This window comes from Eptesicus fuscus, chromosome 18 (assembly GCF_027574615.1).
Source record: "Eptesicus fuscus isolate TK198812 chromosome 18, DD_ASM_mEF_20220401, whole genome shotgun sequence".
NCBI classification, from domain to species: domain Eukaryota; kingdom Metazoa; phylum Chordata; class Mammalia; order Chiroptera; family Vespertilionidae; genus Eptesicus; species Eptesicus fuscus.
Window position 1 is genome coordinate 1680184 of NC_072490.1, and position 19999 is coordinate 1700182.

At 67.0% G+C, this 19999-nt stretch overlaps 1 protein-coding gene across 1 annotated transcript in view; it reads left to right on the forward strand.

Moving 5' to 3' along the window:
* Positions 1 to 19999, forward strand: part of BSN (bassoon presynaptic cytomatrix protein) — a 59223-nt gene that overhangs the window by 25069 nt on the left and 14155 nt on the right. The window contains 2 exon segments of the mRNA XM_054729784.1: positions 5451 to 5859; positions 12989 to 13843. Of these exon segments, the coding sequence (XP_054585759.1) occupies positions 5451 to 5859; positions 12989 to 13843 (1264 nt within the window).

Sequence of the window (19999 nt, forward strand, 5' to 3'; positions counted from 1 at the left end):
ATTATACTTAAATATTTTTTTAAAAAAGAGGGCATCTCAGAAGCTGAGCCACAGCCTCCTCTGAGTGCTGCGCTGCGTGTCACAGTGCCGCTCGCTCTGTGCTGTTGCTGTGAGCAGGGCTAATTCTCCTTGGTTCATGGTGGTCAGGAGAGCTGGGGAGGGCAGCCCCTCGCTCAGGGCTCCCTGACACTGACCTCGTGTCTCTAAGAGGGCAGGGCTGGGGCAGGAGAGGCTCTGGTCCCAGCAGCCGATGGCGGCTCCTTTAAAGACAGGGGAGGCCCCCAGATCGGGTGCACAGGTGAGGAGGAGAGGGAGCGAGATAGGCAATGAGGCCAGGGGAGGAAACGCAAAGATGCAGCGTACAGCTCTTTCCCCTCGCCCTTCCCTCTTCCCTCTTGGGAGGCGTGTCCCATCAGCACTGGCCGTGCACAGACTCGGGGCGGGTGTGTGTGTGTGTGTGTGTGTGAAAGTGCACACGCTGAGCAGACGCAAACATGTTTACTGATGGGGACCCATGGCCAAAGCGCAGGAGGCTGCTGGCCTGAAAGCTGGGCGAGTCAAGAAATGTTTTCTTGTGTGAAAACTGAATTTCTTTCCAAACTCAGACTTTGTGAATTCTCACATCCATTCCTGAGAGAGTTTCTCCCGGACCCAGCGGGGCGCCTGCTCCCCATTCCGCAGCCCCGCCTCTCTCCTGAACACACAGGCACCGCGCTGTCCTCCCTGCGGGCCCTCCCACGGCCCCGCGGCCGCCGTGCCTATTCCAGAAAGGTCAGCCGCGAATTCATTAAACCGTTTGAAGCCGTGGGACTTCCGGCTGCTCTGACTTGGAAAAACAGCTTCCTGAGCTCCCCGCCTGCTGGACAGACAGCCGTTGGTTGGTGTGCAATGTTCATCTTTCAACGATCCCACTGGGCGGTGGGGCCGCTCTGTGGAGCCAGCCTGGCTTCCCTCTGCGCTGCCAGCCGCTCCGGCCCCCGCCGCCCTCCTGCGTGCTCCCGCGGACAGGGCAGGTGGTCTCCGGGGCCCTGGCCCTGTGGGTGCACCTGGTGTCCGAGCGGCTTTGGGCACCGGGGCTTGTTGGCCCCATGCCCTCCCTGCGGCTTCTGATCAGCGCAGCGCAGTCGGTCTGTTGGTCCTGGCGGCTCGTGCTGGGGCGCGCCCTCCCGGCACCCTCCGTGGCGGCCTCCTTCCTGCCCGGCTAAACAGCCTTAGACCTGCTTCCCGCCAGGCGCAGCCTTCAATGCTGGGAGGGAGGACAGCTGGCCGAACTCCAGCCGTTTCACACCCTCCCCCTTCCTGCCCATCTTTAGGAAACACGGTGCCTGGATGCGGCACGTGCGCCTCCCCCTGCTCGGCTCCCGCCGCTCCGCCGCTCCGCCGCCCTCTCCCTCCTTCTCCGCCCTCCGGTCCCCGGTCCCCGGTCCCTGGGGTCTCCTCTGCTCTGGGGCAGTGCCCTCTCCCCTCACGGCACTGCCCCAGCTCCTCCGGGAATGGGGAACCCGAGGCTGCAGGGAGGAGCCTGGGCCTCGAGGGGCCTCCTGCTGAGGGTCCATGTCCATGAGCCAGGTCTTCGCTGGGGCGGGCGGGCCTGCCTGTGGACACCGCCTCTCCTTCCCTCCCCCCGCTTCTCCACCCAGTGGAGACCTCAGTGAGGAGGGGCTCCTGGGGCACACCTCTTGCCTCCTGGGGTCACTGCAACCACCTGGAACGGCGGGCCCTTCTGTCATGGGGCAGCCTTTCCTCCACGCCTCGGGCTCCTCAGCCTCAGGCACAGCCCCTCACAGCCCCGGCTGCTCCTGCTCCTGGGACTGTGTGTGTGTGTGAGAGAGAGACCCTTCCCCTGGCTTCTCTGTTTCTGGCATTGCTCCGCTCCCACACCTGTCCGTGCTCCCCACAGACCTTCCCTGGATCGGCCCTTTGTGTGTGCTCTATCCTGTGAACTCAGCTCTTAACTCGCCCAGTTAAAATAGCCACACTTACCTAGATTGGACCCAAACTCCGATCCATTTCCTGATGTCTCTTGGACGCCCCCCACCACTAACTCAACAGAACCAAACCCAACCTCGTGGTTCTGCCATGTCACTCCCCATTCTCCACCCACCAACTGGCTTCTCCCCTTGGACCTACCCATCGCATCGAGAGGACCACTCCACCTTGGACTCAAGCCCGAATGCCCTGTCCTGAGCCTGCCCTCCCTCTCACCCCAGGGGCTCCCTCTAGGGCTGTTGCCTTCTCCTCACTGTCCCCCCATCGTCACTGTTTCTTTACACAGAACCCGGCATGGCCTTGTTGGGACGTTAGCGCCCTGTCCTCCTGGCCCTGCCACTTGGTCCAGGCCAGTGGTCGGCAAACCGCGGCTCACGAGCCACATGCGGCTCTTTGGCCCCTTGAGTGTAGCTCGGCGTTAGAACCACTTCTTCAAAATAGACTTGCCCAGGCCGAAAACCGACTTCTGCATATGGGCCACGAAGTTTCAATCGCACTGTACGTGCGCTCCCGCACGTGGTATTTTGTGGAAGAGCCACACTCAAGGGGCCAAAGAGCCGCATGTGGCTCGCGAGCCTCGGTGTGCCAACTGCTGGTCCAGGCGCTTAATCGCTGTTGTCAGGAGCTGTCCGAGGTGCTGAACCCGCACTGACTCCACCTGCCCTGCTGCCCTGCACAGCCACCCAGCTCAGCACGCCCTGCCGCCCTGCCGGCTCTGGGTCTGAGTGTGCTGCCCTTTCCCCTCGGGAGGCAGCCCGTCCTTTAAGGCCTGGCTTAGCTGTCGCCCCAACGCCTTCTCGGACTCCGGCCCTCCCAGGAGTCCCGTCTCGCAGCGATTTGTTTGCACGTCTGTCTCCACTCTAGGCTGGGCTTCCAGAGGACAGGAGCCCTCTCGTTCACTTTTAAAGTTCATTTTAATTCAGCACTGAGTAGCTGTTCATAAAGAATAAAAGAATGCTTATAAACATAAGTATTTATACATATATACATACGTGTAAGATGTAAGGGCAACAATACAGTGAACAGGTGTTCACGGTGAGGACCCACCTGCCATGGTAAGAGATGTGGCCCATTCATACCACCCACACCTGTCGCTGGGCCGGACAGCAGCCCCGGGTCAGGAAGTGCTCGCCAATGACTGAATGCCCAAGCGAGTGAGAGTGCCTCTAGTTTTCTCAGGGAGGATCGGTGCTGCTGGGCAAACTCCAGGTGAGGAGGTCATAACTAAATCCCATGTCTGCCCACTCGTGAGCTCACTGCGCTGCTCACACGTCTCCGTTTACTTTGCTCTGCTTACGGCGTGCCCACTCGGTGCCAGGCCTGGTGCTGGGCCTGGCCTGCAGCAGGGAGCCAGTGTCAGAGAGCCAGTCTTCCTCGGAGTGTGCGCTGGGATGGCTCTTCGGGAACAGCGTCCGGCGAGGTCTCCTTGCATCGCTTCCCAGCCCTCACAGCCACACTGCACTCCCACAGAGCAGGAGCCCCGCTCACCCCGGGCAAGTCCTAAAGGCTTTGTGAGTCACTTCCTTCTTTGTGTGGCTGTTTCCTCGCCTGTAAAATGGTCAGAATGGGTCCTGCCCGCCGGATTGAAGGAGTTACTGTGAAACAGGTGCTTGGCACACAGCGGGGGCCTGGTGAGGGCCTGGCTGGCATTTCTGCCTCTGTCATCCACAGAGATTCTGTGTGGCAGGGCTGGGGTGCAGGCAGAGGTTGGAGAGGACGCCCAGGGGCCGTCCCTGCAGTCCCCCGGGGGGAGGGCCGAGTACCAGGCTTCTGGCTCACCCTCTCTGTCCTTCCCTCACTTCCGGGTGAGGGTCATAAAAAAACAGCCACAGGGATACAGCAGAAACGGCTAAATTTCTCCGAAGAAGCCACGGCCTCGCACGCTGGGGGGCTGCAGTCCTTCAATGTCACAAGGGCTCTCGGAGCCTCTGCGTCGCTTTCAGGGGCTGCTTTCACACCGCAGCCCAAGTAGCCGCTGCAAACAAGGAAATGATGGGTCTAACCACGGGGGACTATTTCTTATCGGTGCCTAGAAATTAGTCTACCCAGAGGCCCTAGTGCCAGGTTCTGTGCGTGGGCCAGAGGGCTGGCCCGGGCCTCTGGCTGCCTGTCCCCCTGAAGGGGAAAGTGCAGGCCTGTGAGACTGATGGGGGGTGCTGCGCTTGGTTGATGAAAGAAGCGTTGGATGGACATGTGACAGGATTTCTTTGGGGGAGAGTCTGTGTTGGACCGAGGGTGTGTCTGCCGCCAGCAGTCCCCAGGAGAGAGGAGGAACTGGTGTGGGCCTCAGGGGCTCCCGGCCTCTCCCCTCCCAAGTGGCTGGTCCTGCGATGCCTACCAGTTGGCTCCTGAGTCTTGTTGGCAAGCGATGGCCTTCGCATAGAGGCAGCCAACAGACTCTCCTCCTGTCAGGCAGGCCCTACAGGCTGGGCTCTAGGCCGGAAGGGCAGGCCAGGCCGCTCCGTGGGCAGCGGTGGCCCGGCCTCTGCCCTGGCTGTTGGCCAGGCTGCCCTGTCTGCCGGTGCCAGTCGCCACCCAGGTGATCACAGACTGAAGCAAGCATGGGCCTCCGGGGAGGCCGGAGAAGGCATTGCCTCGGCTGTTTGTGCTCAGCTTCTTTCCAACTGGAAAAGAAAAATTGGCAGAGATGAACCTAAGTTGGGTCAAAGGAGAAGGCATGGAAGAGAACTGGGTTCAGCCTGACGGTTGGCTTCTGCCTCGTTGCGTCACCTCATTGCTGGCTCCGGGTGGAGCCGGGCCCGGCGGACTGCCTCTGTGGTTCGCCGGGCTCTCCCAGAACTCCAACCCCGCCCAGCCTCGCACTAGCAAGAAAGTAGCGGGTCTCCCATCTTGATGGCCGTGGTCTGGCTCCAGGCCTGCTGGGGGACTGCCAGAAGGCCCTTCTCCCGTCAGTGATGGCGTTAAGCAGGCATTGGGGTGCCCCCCACCTCCAGCTGTCAGTCAGCCTCTGACGGGGCCACGGAGAATGTCACAGACCTGCCCGAGCAGCAGTTTGGACTTGGGCTGCAGCTCGGACACAGCTGAGGTCACCGTCCTGCCTCCACAGTCCAGGTAACTTGTCTGTGGCTCCATCTGGAGTCGCAGTTTAGAATCGCCCTGGGCGCTTCCCGGGTGGTTTGGGGCCTGGTACTCCAAGTGTGGTCTGCAGACCCCAACAGGCCTCACCTTAGCGACTCTTCAGAACGCAGACCCCAGCCCACACTTCCTGAATGAGAACCTGCACTTATGAGGAGTGAGAGGTCCGACCGGATGGCCCGGTGCTGAGGGCTCACGTGGGAGACGCTGCTCAGGGCTGAGTGCGCACAGCCCGCTGAGCACTCGGCCCGTGGTGGCGGGTCCTGCGCGGGGCAGGGCGAGGAGGGTGGCGGTGGGCGTGGGCGAGCCGCGCAGGCTGCTTCTCTGTGATGTGTCTAACGTGGCCCTTTTCAATGTCATTTCAGCGTCTCCAGGAGACTGGACCCCAAGGAGCCCCTGGGCAGCCAGCGAGCAGCTTCGCCAACCCCGAAGCAGGCTCCTGGGTCTGCTCCCGGCCACGAGAGCCCCCGGGAGGCAGGGGCCCCGGGCCCGGCCGGCCAGGAGGCTGGTGGCCCCCGCAGGACGCTGCAGGTGGACAGCAGGACGCAGAGGTCAGGGCGGTCCCCCTCCGTGTCACCAGACAGAGGCAGCACCCCCACGTCACCTTACTCCGTCCCCCAGATCGCCCCCCTTCCCAGCAGCACACTGTGTCCCATATGTAAGACCTCGGACCTCACGTCGACCCCCAGCCAGCCAAACTTCAACACCTGCACGCAGTGTCACAGCAAGGTCTGCAACCAGTGTGGGTTCAACCCCAACCCGCACCTGACCCAGGTGAGCACCTCTGCCCCGCTCCCCACCTGCGTCCCCTGCCCCCCGTCCACCCCCCCCCCCCCCCCCCCCCGCTGTCACCAGCTCTCTCTCCCTCTCATTTCCTGTGGCCACCGGCCTCTGTGTCTTCCTGGGCTTGTGTTCTGGCTCCAGACGTGGTGGCGGAGACCAAGGCCTGGCCCAGGGCTCCTGTGGGATCGCACCTCCCGGAGGCGTGGGCGGCCCCAGAGCGGAGGCGCGTTCTCACCCGGTCCGAGTTTGACCTGGAAATGGTGTTGAGAGGACAGACGTGGCGTGGACACCTTTCCCAATGGGACTCACTGAAGAGGCCCTGGGCTAGCCTCTCCCTGACACGGGCCTGAGGGAGAGCGAGGTGTGGGGAGGCAGGACACTGCCCCCCGTGTCTGGGGAGCGCCCCCTCTGCGCACCACTTGTTGTTAGCTGGGGCGGAGCCACGAGAGGCCCAGGCTGGGGCCAAGCGCTCACACTGGGTGACAACGCCCACACTCTCCGGAGGCCACTTGGGGGCCATTTCCATGAGCTTGGCCTTCCTTCTGCCCCAGAGGCCCTGTGCCTACAGCCCTCCCCCCGCCCCGGGTGCTCAGCCACCCCTGGAGGCGCCCTGGCGGCCTGGCGGCTGCTGCTCCCGTGCTCTAGCTGAGCCGGCGCCTCTGCAAGGAGCTGAGCGGGTCTGGTCCCCGCGCTCTGCTGGGGAGGCCGTGGCCGTCTGGATGGAGAGCGGGTGCTGGCGGCAGGCACAGGCACGGCCGCCTCTGGAGCCAGAGCAGCAGGAGCCGTTCGGACCCCGTGGGGGGAGGTGGGAACGCGTGTTCACAGGTCGGGTCTATTTGTGACACGAGGTGCGTGGGTGTGGGACGCGTGGTTTGCGAGAGGTAAGTGTGAGGCTGCCAGGAAGGAGCTGCCGTGGGGGCGACTCAGCACTTGGAGTCGTTCCTGGAGTGCGGGGGCTTCCGAGGAGGCGCGCATGAGGGTACATCTGGGACCGGAGGCGCCCGCGCTGCCCGCTGGTGAGGGAAGTGTTTGCCTTGAGCCCCGAGGACAGTGGCTGAGGCCGCCGCTCACCTGTGCTTCCTCCGGGAGAAGAGAGCACCGGCCTCGGCCTCGTGGGCGCTGGGGGTGCGGGCAGGGACGCGACCGCCCTGGGCGTCCCCTGCGCCAGCCTCGCCTCTGGGTTCCCTTCCTCAGATGCTCTTGAGCTGCAGGACCTGAAGGGCTCTGGGCGGCCGGGCGGAGAGCCCGGAGAGCCCGCACGTGGCACCGCTCTCCTGGTGGGCATCCTGGCCCTCACCACACGTGGGCTCCTCCACGCCCGGCCCGTGGGCACTCAGCAGGGGGAGAGCCAGCCTCTGAGCGCGCCTGGGGAGCAGCGAGTGGGAGGACCTGGCGCCCATCGGTCCATCTGCCTCTGCTGGGAGGAAGCCGAGGCTCAGGGCCAGGGGGCCTGCCCTCACCCAGACGGCGCTGGAGAGAGCAGGCCTCGCCCGAGGCCGTGGAGCGCCTGGGCAGGGCTGTGGCGCAGACTCGCTGCCACGGGGTCGGGGCTGCCGTTCCCTGCCCGCCAGCGCAGGAAATGCTGGCCTGTCCTCCGGGCTCTCACCTGGGCCCTTCCTGCCGCTCCCCACGCAGCCTTTCTTCGCGCCTTGGTTCCTGCCAGGGAGGACGGGCCGGGCACACCCTCCCGAGGGGCTGGGAGCTGATGTTGAGTCTGGCAGGGGCCCCGCCCCTCGGGGGAGAGCAGCTCAGCAGTGAGGACCAGGCGGCAGGTTTTGCTGGTAGGGCCCCCCCCCCCCCCCCCCCCCGTCGCCTGGGCACCTCTGATGTGACGCTCTCGGGACCCGGCGGGTGGGGGGTGCTGGCACTGCTGGGGGGAGGTGAGCCCTGGCCGAGGCCTGGCAGCCTGGGGCTGCGGCTGGCCTGGCGGTCACGGCAGCAGGACGGGCCACACCGCACAGTGACCTGGAGGCCTCGTGGCCTCGCCGACCTCACGAAGCGGCTCTTGGACCTCTGCACGGGACCGTGGGGATGGGCCCTGGTCAGCGTGTCACGGGTGAGAGTCACTGGCACGGACTGGGAGTGCGATGGAGCCGCTGTGCCGAAGGCTCCGTGAGGACCAGTGAGCGGGACGGGGACACCACAGGCCTGGTCCGCAGACCCAGTGCTGCGGCTCTCTGTCTCCTGCCATCTTCAGGCCCTTCACTTTCGCTGGGTCCCAGGGACAGCAGGCAGGCCTGGAGCCGGGACACACACAGGCAGGGGCCACCCGTGGGCAGAGCCGTTCCTGGTCTGGAAGCACTGCCTTCCTGCGCGTGGGCCACGGGCCTGGTCAGCGCGGGGGCTGCCGAGGGGAGCGCCATTCCCGGCACAGGGCCAGCCCCCCACGCTGTGACGCCCTCACAGCAGGTGCCCGCCACGCACGCTGCTGGGAGTCCACGCGCCTGGACCCCCGGGGACGCATGGAGGTCGGGGAGGAGCTCAGAGCACCCTGCCCACAGGGGAGCAGACAGGTCTGGGAGCCGGCCTCCCCGGGCCATCCCGGAGCGAGAGAGCAGGGCCCAGAGCTAGTGGCCGGTCTCGTCCCCCGGGCCCTGGCCATTTCCCACCACAGTCCGCTTCTGCTCAGGCTGACGGCTCAGCAGGCCTCTTCCCGGTGGAGGCCATTTCTTCCCGCGCTCTCCCTCCCGCGCTCAGGGTCATAACAAACCGCTCGAAACCTGGGCAAGACTGTGGCTCCCTGTGGGTCCGAACACTCTCACCTCCCGCAGGACCATTCCCTGAGGCTGCCTGCTGCGCGGCCAGAGGCGGGGCCCTCCATGCCCGGGGTGGGGTGGAGGGTAGGAAGGCAGAGTTGGGGTGAGCAATGGATGGAGTGATATGGGCTGGAGGATGTGGGCGTGGCCTGCAGCAGGCAAAGCCCTGGCCAGCCCTCCTGGAGGCCCCACCTTCCCCCTACCTCCTCCCCCCCCTCCCCCCCCATCCGTCTCCCCCCTCCCCCCTCCCCCCTCAGCACAGCAGCACCTCCTGGCTGGGCTCCTCCAGATGTGAGTCTGCCCTCCCTGCCCACCGCCCTTTCTCTGGTCAAAGTCGCTGATAAGCCCCTTTAAGAAGATGGCGGAGGAGTGAGCATGGCCTTTCCTGGCCTATTCCAAAGTCTGGACTTGGCTGAGACCACGCCAAGGATGTTTGGTCCGCTGTGCTCCCACATCCCCCGTTGGCAAGCCCGGGCCGGGCTGCTTCCCCAGGGGGGGCGGGGTGAGAAGGGAGGGAGATGCAACGGCCAAGGCCCGCCTCCTCCTCTGCTGCATCCCCCTCCGTCCGGCCAGCGGGCTGGGCACCAGATGGCCGGGGGCGGCGCTGGGAGCACAGAGCCCTTCGCCCCCGTTCCGGCTCCCTCCTGGCCACACGGCCGCCCGCCCGCCCGCCCGGCCCAGGAGGAGCGCGGGCAGGTGTGAGAAGGACAGGGATCCGCTGTGGCTGAGAGGCAACCGGCTGCACCTCCCTCCACCTCCAGCCCAAACGGAAGCGGGTCCCCAGGAGCAGGCCCGTGGGGAGGTCTTTCTCCGCCTCCGCCCAGTGCTGGGCAGTCCGCCTTGCAGTATAAAAATGGCAGCAAAAAAGAGAAATAGACAAAGCGGGACCACGAGGGGAGAGGCAGGAAGCCGGGACTGGCTGCCACCTGGGGTGCTGCTGTGGCTACCATCTGCTTCGCCCCACCTTGGGCCCAGCAGGCCGCCTGGTCCCCGCAGAGAGGGTGCCCTCAGCTCCTGTCAACCTTTCCTCCTCCCGTGGATGCCTTTCGAGTCTTTCCCAGGAGCGGGGCGCGGCCCTTGGTTCTGGAGAAGCCGGCGTGCTGCTCAGCCCTGGGGCCAGCGGGAGAGGCCGCCTGGACCGGAACCACCAGCCAGCGCAGGGCCCCGCCCGGGCGCCAGGGCTGCGGAGGCCAGGAGGGGGCCGGAGGCCAGGAGGGGCCGGGCGCGTGGTGCGAGGCTGTGACCAGACTCCTGGGGCTTGTAAAGGAGGGAAGCTAGGCTGCACCTTAGACCGAGCTGGACGGGCAGGCGGAGGCGGGAGGCCTGCGGGAGTGCGTGGTCCATGTGGGGCCTGGGGGCAAGCCAGGTCCAGGGGAGCCGGATCCACGGCCAGTCCCGGATGCCGGGCTGGTTTCCAGGGCCTCCCTCGGGGGCTTGACCCGATGAGATTGGCACAGGCGTCCCTGCCCTGTAGGGCTCTGCGTGCCGGCCCCTGAGCCCGAGGCCAGGCAGCTGACAGGCGAAGCAGACTGGGGATTTAGGAAAACCGGAGGCTGGAGGGGCCACGGGGGGTGCTCCCTCCTGTGGGGCCTGGCTAGTGACTCAGCCGGAAGAGCATGGAGTCCGCTGGCTGGTGGGCCCCCCGGACCCTCTGGATTGAGCACCGGCAGGGAGGCTGCTTTGTGAGCTGTTTCTGTGAGGCTCCCACTTGCACCAAAAGAGAAAAAGCATGACTGCGGCGTCAGGCCCGGCGTCGGTGCTCAGGGTCCGCCACGGAATGCTGCTCTCCAGGGAGCCAGGCCGGGCGGCGGCGCTGCTGTCGCAGGAAGGCAGGCCCGTGACGTCTGCGCCCCTCCTTGCCTGCGGGGAGGTGGGGGAGCCGCACCCACCAGAAAGAGCCTGTGACTGCTGGGGCCCCGAGCTCCTGGCAGCCGTGGAGGGGCCGTGAGGCAGGCACCGCCCGGAGTGGAGGCAGGTACCCTGGGCAGCATCCTCTGGGGTCCACCCTCTGAGGTTAAAACGCAGGGTGGCCAGCTTCAGCGTCACCAGGCCCCTGTGGGGAAGACGTAGAAGCCCCTCCTAAGATCTGCCCCCCGCCCCTTCCCGCCCGGAGCCCGTGGAGGGGCGGCAGGAGGCACTGCAGACGGATCACCGCTGGCCGCTCACTCACCTGGAGCTCACAGAGCCCGGCCTGGTCGCCAGGCCTCGGGTGGGCAGTGCCGCCTTAGCCCCCACCCCGCCCCCAAGCCACCTCTTGGCCTGCACACCACCCCGAGCCTTCCACCTGGGGGTCCACGGCGGCCCGCCGGCCCTGAGGTGGCCGCCTGGCTTCCTGCCGGCAAGGTCAGCCCTGGCAGCCCCAGCTCTGCCTCTGGCTCCGAGGACCTGAGGCTGGGTTGGCGGCCTGCTCATCTCCTGGCATGTGCCAGGCCAGGGTCACGGACAGAGACCTGCAGGCGGTTTCTGGTCCCTCCCATTCTGGTGGGCGTCGGCCTGGGGGTACGGAGGAGCCGTGGGCACTGGGTAGTTGAGGAGGACTCACCACTGCTGGTCCCGGCCGGGGAGTCTGCGGTCTGCGCAGGCCCGGCGTGGACACCAGCTGAGGTGGGCGGGCCGGTGCGCCCTCGGAGGACGGAGGCAGAGGCTCCTGGCGACCTGCGGGGGGGCAGAGAGGGGAGTTTGTGGGTTCAGAGAGCCCCCCAGCCAGTGTCCTCCCTGGGAGGCCCTGTGTGGGGGCGTCGGCCTGGGCCTGGCCTGGGCACGGGAGGGTGTGGTCAGGCTCCTGCGGGAGGGACCTGGTGGACAGGAAGGCCAGCAGCCTGCTGGGAGCTTCTATTTGGGGGGAGGGGGGAGCGCCTGCTGACAGCCTGGCTGACGGGCCAGGGAGGGAAGGCTCTGGGGTGAGTGCGGGAGCCCTAGCACATGCCACCCCTGTTCAACCCCCCTCAGCCCCCAGGGAGGTCGCCCTGAGGTCCCAGATGAGAAGCCTCACCGCTCAGACCCCTCTTCCCAGGAAGCCCCGCCCCCCGTGGAGAAAGCAAAGGGGGCGGTTAGACCGAGCGGCCCAGAGAGGGTTCTGATGGGGCAGAGGGCTGGGGAGTGCAAAGCAAGCTCAGAGCACACTCAGCGGGAAGGGCCCAGCGTGTCTGGGTGAGGCAGCTGGGGGGGGGGGGGGGCGGGCAGGAAAGGAGGGGTGGGCTGGGGAGGGCCAGGGGCGCATGGGGGGCTCCCCCAGGGAAGTATGGGGGGCTCCCCCAGCAGGGTCGGAGCCCGTAGTGTGTGCTCGGGCTTCTATGTGGAGTTTCTGGAGGAAAGAGTGTTACTGGCTCGCGTAGCTGGAAGTCCGGGGCAGACTTAGGCACAGCGAGTGCAGAGGTTGAGTGGAGCCCCAGACCTGCGCCTCCGTCTCGGCTCACTTCGGACTGCCTGGCTCCCGCGGCCCTCCACGTGCTGGGAAGGAGGCTCCTGACCTTGCAGGCAGCATCCTCCGAGGAGGGATGCAAAGGAAAAGACCCTCTTATTGTTCCTGTACCTCGTGACAGGGCTGGGCGCCGACTGGCCCTGTTGCCGAGGTCACATGCCCGTCCCTGCAGCACTATCTAAGCCACTGATTGGTCAACGTGAGTCACATGCCCACTTGACTGAGGGAGGGGTTGGTGACAGGTAGAAACTACACGTCTGTCGCGTGAATAGCAACACGTGTCTTGTTTGTTCTGGAGGCACAAACCGTCCCTTTTCTCAGCCAGCCTGTCTTCCTGGAGGAACGAGGCCAGCCCTGCCCACGCGGCCGCTCGCTCTGGGCGCCGCTTTGCTCTGGGAGTGTTCTCGCCCCGTCTCCTCGGCTGGCCTGCCTCCTCCCGACAGGGCCTGTGCCGAGGCCGCCCTCTCCCCCTCTGTTAGGCATCTTTCTGCAAGTCCCCTGGATGCCGACTGCTCCGCTGCCAGGCCACGTCCCCTCCCTCCTGCTGCTGAGGGGTCGAGGCCTGAAGGGAGCGGCAGGGGAGGAGGGGACCCGTGGAGGCGGAGGTCATCAGCCGGGAGGAAGTGGTGTGGACTGGGGAGGTGGGATGTGGGGTGCGCTGGTGCACACAGGTCTGAGGCACAGCCAGTGGGCAGTTGGGGGCCTGCGGGAGGCCTGCGGGCAGTGGCTGGTGGTTGTGGGGTGGGATGGGGCGTGTGTGCCTGCCTCTGCTCCGCTCCCTGTGCCTGGCAGCTCCTAGCGGGCAGGGTGGTGCCCTCTGCCCTCCCAGCCCTGGCCCTGGAAGCCAGGGAACCCCCGAGCAGGGCTTGGCGCCCCGGCCTGTGCTGGGAGCTGCCCGGTGCGCCGGCCCTGGCCCTCCCGCTGACACGTGCTCCCTCCGCAGGTGCAGGAGTGGCTCTGCCTGAACTGCCAGATGCAGCGGGCTCTGGGGATGGACATGACCACGGCGCCGCGCTCCAAGAGCCAGCAGCAGCTGCACTCCCCCGCCAAACAGCCCCTGGGGAGGCCGGAGCAGGAGCGGCCCCGGGGCCCCGGGGGGCCACAGCCTGGGCCCCGCCAGGCCGAGACGGCCAAGGCCACCACAGTGCCGGGACCTGCCCAGGCGGCTGCCCCTCCCGAGGGGGGGAAGGTGTCTCCTCAGCCCCCTCACCCCATCAAGCCTTCCACAGCGGAGCCCCGGCCCCCTGCGGGAGAGGCCCCGGGCAGAAGTGCCACCGCGGTGCCCTCCGGGCCTGGTGCTGCTGAGCAGGCCCAGGAGGGCCTCACCGGGAAGCTCTTCGGTCTCGGCGCGTCGCTGCTGACCCAGGCGAGTACCCTCATGTCCGCGCAGCCTGAGGCCGACGCCCAGGGCCAGCCTGCCGCCGGCAAGGGGCCACCCAAGATCGTCTTCAGTGATGCCAGCAAGGAGGCTGGCCCGCGACCCCCAGGCTCAGGGCCCGGGCCTGCAGCTGGAGCCAAAGCTGAGCCTGCAGCCAGGGCAGGTCCCACATCGGGGCCTGGAGCCCTGGCGAGAACTGGGGGGACACCCAGCCCAAAGCATGGCCGAGCAGAACAGCAGGCAGTGCCCAAGGCTGCTGCCAAGCCAAAGGCCACGCCGAAGGACAGGCCCACCTGCCCACTGTGCCAAGCCGAGCTCAACGTGGGCGGCAAGGGCCCAGCCAACCACAACACCTGCACCGCCTGCGGGCTCCAGGTGTGCAACCTCTGTGGCTTCAACCCGACGCCCCACCTGGCGGAGGTAAGGGACCGGGGTCGGGGGGCACGGGCGAGTGGGAGCAGAGGAGCCCCGAGAGCTGGGGCTGAGCCCCGGGGCGCCCTCCACCGCGGGTGCCCCGAGGGCTGCGCTCTTTTCTGTCCCTGCCCCGGCCGTCCCTCCACTCAGAGCCCTGACTGGCGCCGTGGGTGCGGGTGATGTGCCCGCTGCCTCTGACTGGCTGCGAGTGCCCTGAGCCTGGTCCCAGAGCCAGCCAGGCTCAGGAGGCCCCGAACTGCCTCCGCAGGCCCAGCTCTCGTGGCAGGACCTGATGAGATGCCAGCCCCTCTGCTCAGGGAGGAAGAACCTGGGGTCCCGCCTGCCCGCGGCCTGTGCCCCTCACAGGGTGGAGGGCTGTTGGGCCCCAGGAGAAGGCAGGCTTCTCACCGTGGGCAGGCCGTGCCCGTGGCCCCGCCAGGCGGTGTCCACCTCCGTCCCTTTCTCGGGCCCTTGGTGTTGGGGTTGGTGTTCGCTTGTCAAAGCCTCAGCCTTTGGGCCCGTGTTTCCCCGGGGCGCGCCTGCTCCCCTGGGCCTGCTCGTGGGGCGCTCAGAGATGCTCTCCTGAGCTGTGGGAGAGCTGGAGGCTGGGGCTGGGGCTGTCTCTCCGCAGCCCGTTCCAGGGAAAGGTGCTGAGCGCTGCCGAGCTGGGCGGGAGGGAGCAGGACGCCCGTGCTCTCGCGAAGCCTGAGGCTCAGGGTGCGGAGCCCCTGGTGGAGCTGGGCCGCGCCAGCCTGGAGCCTGCTTCTGACCCTCCCCGTGCCCACGCTCCCTGCTCCGGACCACCCGGGGGCCTGCTCGGCTGCCCTGACAGACCTGCCTTGTCCCCTTCTGTGGGTCTAACTGGCTCATCCCTGCTGTCATGCCAGGGGGCCAAGCCAAGGCCCCCGCTGGGCTGGGCCGGGCACGGCGAGCAGGCAGGGAGTGCCGAGGGCGGGGCAGTGGAGCAGGACGTGGTGTTGCCACGGTCTGTGTGGCACCGTTCGGACTCGCCTGGGGCCAGGCCTCCCGGGGGCCGCCCAGTGTGATGAGAAAGACAGCTTGGCCGCCCTGCTTTCCAACATCCCTCGTGGATGCCCTGTGGCCCTCGAGTGTCCACACTGTCCCTTCCCAGGCCCTTGGCCCAGGGGCTCCCTGGAGGACCCTGGTCTGCTGACCAGGGTGGGGAGGGGGCGCAGGGGACACGCAGGGCCAGAGGGGCTCCCGTAGAGAGACTGCCAGGCACTAGCTCGCTGCCAGGTGGGTGGGGCACCCCAACACTGCGTGGCTGTGAACCCCATGGACTGCTGAGCTGGCCCAGCCTCGAGGACCCTTACCCCCCACTCCCCCCCAGAGACCTGGCCTGCATTTCCTCGCTAAGCAGGAAGGATGTGCACAGAAGGGAGCGGAGCCGGCTCTGTCCAGGAGCAAAACCAATAGTGCCTTTGGCAGGCGGGGCCAGGCCAGCGGCAGCGCTGGCTCCGCCCAGGCAGCCGTGTCGGCACAGGCGGGCTCTGCAGGGCGTCTGGGCTCTCGCCTGCTCTCTCACCAGCTGCTTGGCTTTGCCTTCCTGGACCCGAGCTTCTGCCTCAGTGGCCAGCTTGGCCCTGCGCCCCCTCCACGTCCCGAGGTCTCCATGGCCGCTCCCCTGCTGCCTTCTTGGCCAGAGCACCACCTGTGCCTCCGTGGGCCCGGCGGCCACGCTGCTCAGCATCCCGGTCCTGGCCCCTCCCACCCCGCGCCGTCCCCCTGCCTCCTGCGCACGTGGCCGTCAGAGGTGGCCCGGCTTCTCTACCTCCCCCTCCGCGCGGCTCTGCCTGCTTATACCGCTACCCCAGAGGACCATGCAGCTCCGGGGAGGTGTGGGGGGGCAGCCATGCCCGCTCCCGGGGTTCCCACCACGGGGACCGGAAACCGTGCCACCATCCACCATCAGAGATGCAGGCCGGCGGCCCGGGGTCCTCCTCAGCGTCCCTTCTCCCCCCAGATCCGCTTAGTGGGCCACACCTCGCTGGCTCTTCCTCCCACTCTCCTAGGCCCGGCCTCCGCTCCATCTTCACGGCCACGCCTGGCCCAGCCCCGACCCTCCCCCCAGACAATGACCAGCACCTGCTCGCGGCTCTGCCGGCCGGGGCCTGCCGGGGGCCGGTGCTTGGTGCGTCCCCTCTCCCTCCCGACAATGCTGCTTTCTTCGCTGAGGCCCAGCCAGACGGAGGGCCAGCTTTGATCTCAGCTCAGCGAACGGCCACGTGGCATCGGGAGCCCTTTGGTGCGTCCCCGTGACCTTGGAGTGTTCTGTTGGAGGCTCCTGACTTCTCCGCAGGCCCAGCACAGCCTGCCTGGGAGGCGCTCCTCCTGCCGCGAGAGGCCGGCGGGTGTCCCCGTACCTGCGTGGCCCGGCCGCGGCGAGGCTTGGGAGGGTCGTGCTGTCAGTGCAGTGAGGGAGGGCGGACCCGGGGACCCGCTGCCTCTGCCCTCAGGCCTCTTAGACCTGCTGGGCTCCGCCTGGGGCCGGGCCCCACTGTCCAGGCTGCCAGGTCGGGAATTTTCCTCAACATCTCTGAGCTTCAGACATCTTTCAGCCCGGCCGGCGTGGCTCCGTGGTTGAGCGCCGACCTATGAACCAGGAGGTTACGGTTCGATTCCCGGTCAGGGCGCGTGCCGGGTTGCCAGCTTGATCCCCAGTGGGGGGCGTGCAGGAGGCAGCCGATCGGTGATTCTCTCTCATCATGGATGTTTCTGTCTCTCTGTCCCCCGCCCTTCCTCTCTGAAATCAGTAAAAATACATTTAAGAATCTCGTTGCCCCCTTCCTAGACAGGGAGCCAGAGCACAGAGAGGCAGGGCAGCAGCGCTGTCCCTCCTCCGTGACGTCTCTGCAAAGCACACACCGGTAGCCGGGTTAGTGAGTCCTTTCACTGAGGAGTTACTCCCGCTTTTTACCTGTTTGTCTTGTTGAAGGACAGTGGTACCCTCTGGCTTCATTTTGAATTGGCTTTCAGTTCAAAATAGTGAAGAAACTCGTGGAGTGGAATGGTTGCAGCGACACTGCCGGTTTCTTCTATGATCGTATTTGCAAATACCAGCCGTGCCCTTGAGATGCTCGGCCTCCCCGCGCAAAGGGCCTGGCCCTGTGATGTGTGGGCGGGGCGGCGGGGGCATCAGGCGAGAGGCCAGCAGCTGCCTCTGCTCCGGGCCTGCCCCGGGCTGCCTCTGGGGCAGCGATCTTGGGGCGCCCGTCGCCCCCCTGTGGAGGGGCAGGAGCGCTCCCTCTCGGGTTTCCGTGGGAACCAGGTGAGATGCCATCCTCATGCTCATGCGAGGTCCAAGCTGTCAGCCCTGAGCCAGGCGGTCTAAAGACTGCAGCGGAGTGTCTACAAGAGGAGGGTTCCCCCCCCCGCCCCCCTCCCGCGGCTGTCTGCTGTGAGTCCATCCTGTGCAGTGCAAGGTCCGGGCCTCACGGGGGACGCCACAGGGGGTGAAGCTCTGGGTCCCGGACACCGGGGTCACAGCCCGGCCTCCAAGGCACGCGTGGCAGATATCAGGGACGACTCCTGTGGGAGGCTGAGCCCAGAAAAGAGGAGCTTGTGCTCGCCTGGGGGCAGGGAGGGCAGCAGTCACGCAGGAGAGGAACAGCCGCGCCAGCGGCCGCGCCTGGGGCCCCTGCCTGAGCCTGGCCCTACCCCGGGCATCCTTTCTGCTGGGCTCTCATCCTCTGCCCCTGGCAGTGGGCTGGGGTGTGGGCCAGGCAGCCACAGGGGTCGGTGTCACTGTCACCAGACTGCCCCGGGGCAGCGCCTCCGATGAGGAGACTGCGCCTGCGGGTCACTCAGACCATCGCCCACGTGCCGGGAGGAAGCCCGCTTCAGTGCCGCCCAGCCGGCCCCTCGGACACAGCAGCCAGGGGCCCTGCAGGCAGTGGGCGCCCTCCAGGCCTGGGACCACGCACTCCCCTCCCTGAGCGCCGGCTCCACCCTCCCTGGACGGTGCGCACACCCCACCCCTCACCTTTAGAGCCGCTTGCCTCCGGGTTTCTACCTTCCTGCCCCGGAAAGGAGCTGGGCCGAGGGAGGCAAAGCGGAAGTGGTCGCCAGCGCCTCCCATTGTCCCTTCCCAGGTCCCAGATGGCCCCCTGCCTACTTGCCGAAGGGGACAGGCAGGGTCAAGCAGGCAGCAACTCCCCGAGGCTGAGGCTGGGGCCGAGGCCGGGCTGGTGAGGGAGACTGGGAGAGAATGACAAGTGAATGAACAAGGGGATGGAGGAGCAGGCGGGGCGGGGCGGGGCGGGGCAGGCAGGTGGCCGGGGAGAGGTGAGAGCAGCTGCGTCCTAGCCCCCAGGCACAGGGATTCTGCTTGCCTGCCTCTCACCCTGTCCTCAGTCCCCAGAGACTGGCTCCACCCCTCCAGCCCCTGCCCCTAGCCTTCCCCCTACCCAGGGGGCTGGAGAAGTGCCATCAGCCAGGTCGCAGGTCCGGTGTTTATTTTTAGCTCGCAGCTCACATGCTGCCTCCTGCCAGCGCCCCTCTCTTCCTCCTGCCTGTGTAGCAGAGCCGGAGAGGGGCCTCCATGTGTAAGCACGGGAGGACCAGGGCCCCGAGCTGTGGCCTCGGGCTCCAGGCTTTGCTGAGGGCCTGTGAGCAGGCCGCCGCGGGCTGGCTCTGAGCCCCCGGCAGTACGCCTGCCTCCCCCACCCAGGCCACCTTCCAAGGTGCCCTTGCTTCACTGTTGCTTCGGGGGAGGGGTCTGCAGGCCAGTGGTAGGGTCAGAGGTGTGCCGCGCCACCAAGGTGAGCAGGGGAGATGACCTCCCTGGAGAGGCGTGCCCTGGATGGCCGTGTGCCCTGCAGTGACCCTGTGCCCTGGATGGCCGTGTGCCCTGGATGGCCGTGTGCCCTGGATGGCCGTGTGCCCTGCAGTAGCCGTGTGCCCTGGATGGCCGTGTGCCCTGCAGTGGCCGTGTGCCCTGGATGGCCGTGTGCCCTGCAGTGGCCGTGTGCCCTGGATGGCCGTGTGCCCTGGATGGCCGTGTGCCCTGCAGTAGCCGTGTGCCCTGGATGGCCGTGTGCCCTGCAGTGGCCGTGTGCCCTGGATGGCCGTGTGCCCTGCAGTAGCCGTGTGCCCTGGATGGCCGTGTGCCCTGCATGGCCGTGTGCCCTGGATGGCCGTGTGCCCTGGATGGCCGTGTGCCCTGCAGTGGCCGTGTGCCCTGGATGGCCATGTGCCCTGCAGTGGCCGTGTGCCCTGGATGGCCGTGTGCCCTGCAGTAGCCGTGTGCCCTGCAGTAGCCGTGTGCCCTGGATGGCCGTGTGCCCTGCAGTAGCCGTGTGCCCTGGATGGCCGTGTGCCCTGGATGGCCGTGTGCCCTGGATGGCCGTGTGCCCTGCAGTGGCCGTGTGCCCTGGATGGCCGTGTGCCCTGCAGTAGCCGTGTGCCCTGCAGTAGCCGTGTGCCCTGCAGTGGCCGTGTGCCCTGGATGGCCGTGTGCCCTGCAGTAGCCATGTGCCCTGCAGTGGCCGTGTGCCCTGCAGTGGCCGTGTGCCCTGGATGGCCGTGTGCCCTGCAGTGGCCGTGTGCCCTGCAGTAGCCGTGTGCCCTGCAGTGGCCGTGTGCCCTGCAGTAGCCGTGTGCCCTGCAGTGACCCTGTGCCCTGGATGGCCGTGTGCCCTGCAGTGGCCGTGTGCCCTGGATGGCCGTGTGCCCTGGATGGCCGAGTGCCCTGGATGGCCGTGTGCCCTGCAGTAGCCGTGTGCCCTGCAGTGGCCGTGTGCCCTGGATGGCCGTGTGCCCTGCAGTAGCCGTGTGCCCTGCAGTAGCCGTGTGCCCTGGATGGCCATGTGCCCTGCAGTAGCCGTGTGCCCTGGATGGCCGTGTGCCCTGCAGTAGCCGTGTGCCCTGGATGGCCGTGTGCCCTGCAGTGACCGTGTGCTCTGCAGTGACCCTGTGCCCTGGATGGCCATGTGCCCTAGATGGCCGTGTGCCCTGAAGTGGCCATGTGCCCTGAAGTGGCCGTGTGCCCTGCAGTAGCCGTGTGCCCTGGATGGCCGTGTGCCCTGCAGTAGCCGTGTGACCTGCAGTAGCCGTGTGCCCTGCAGTAGCCGTGTGCCCTGGATGGCCGTGTGCTCTGCAGTGACCCTGTGCCCTGGATGGCTGTGTGCCCTGGATGGCCGT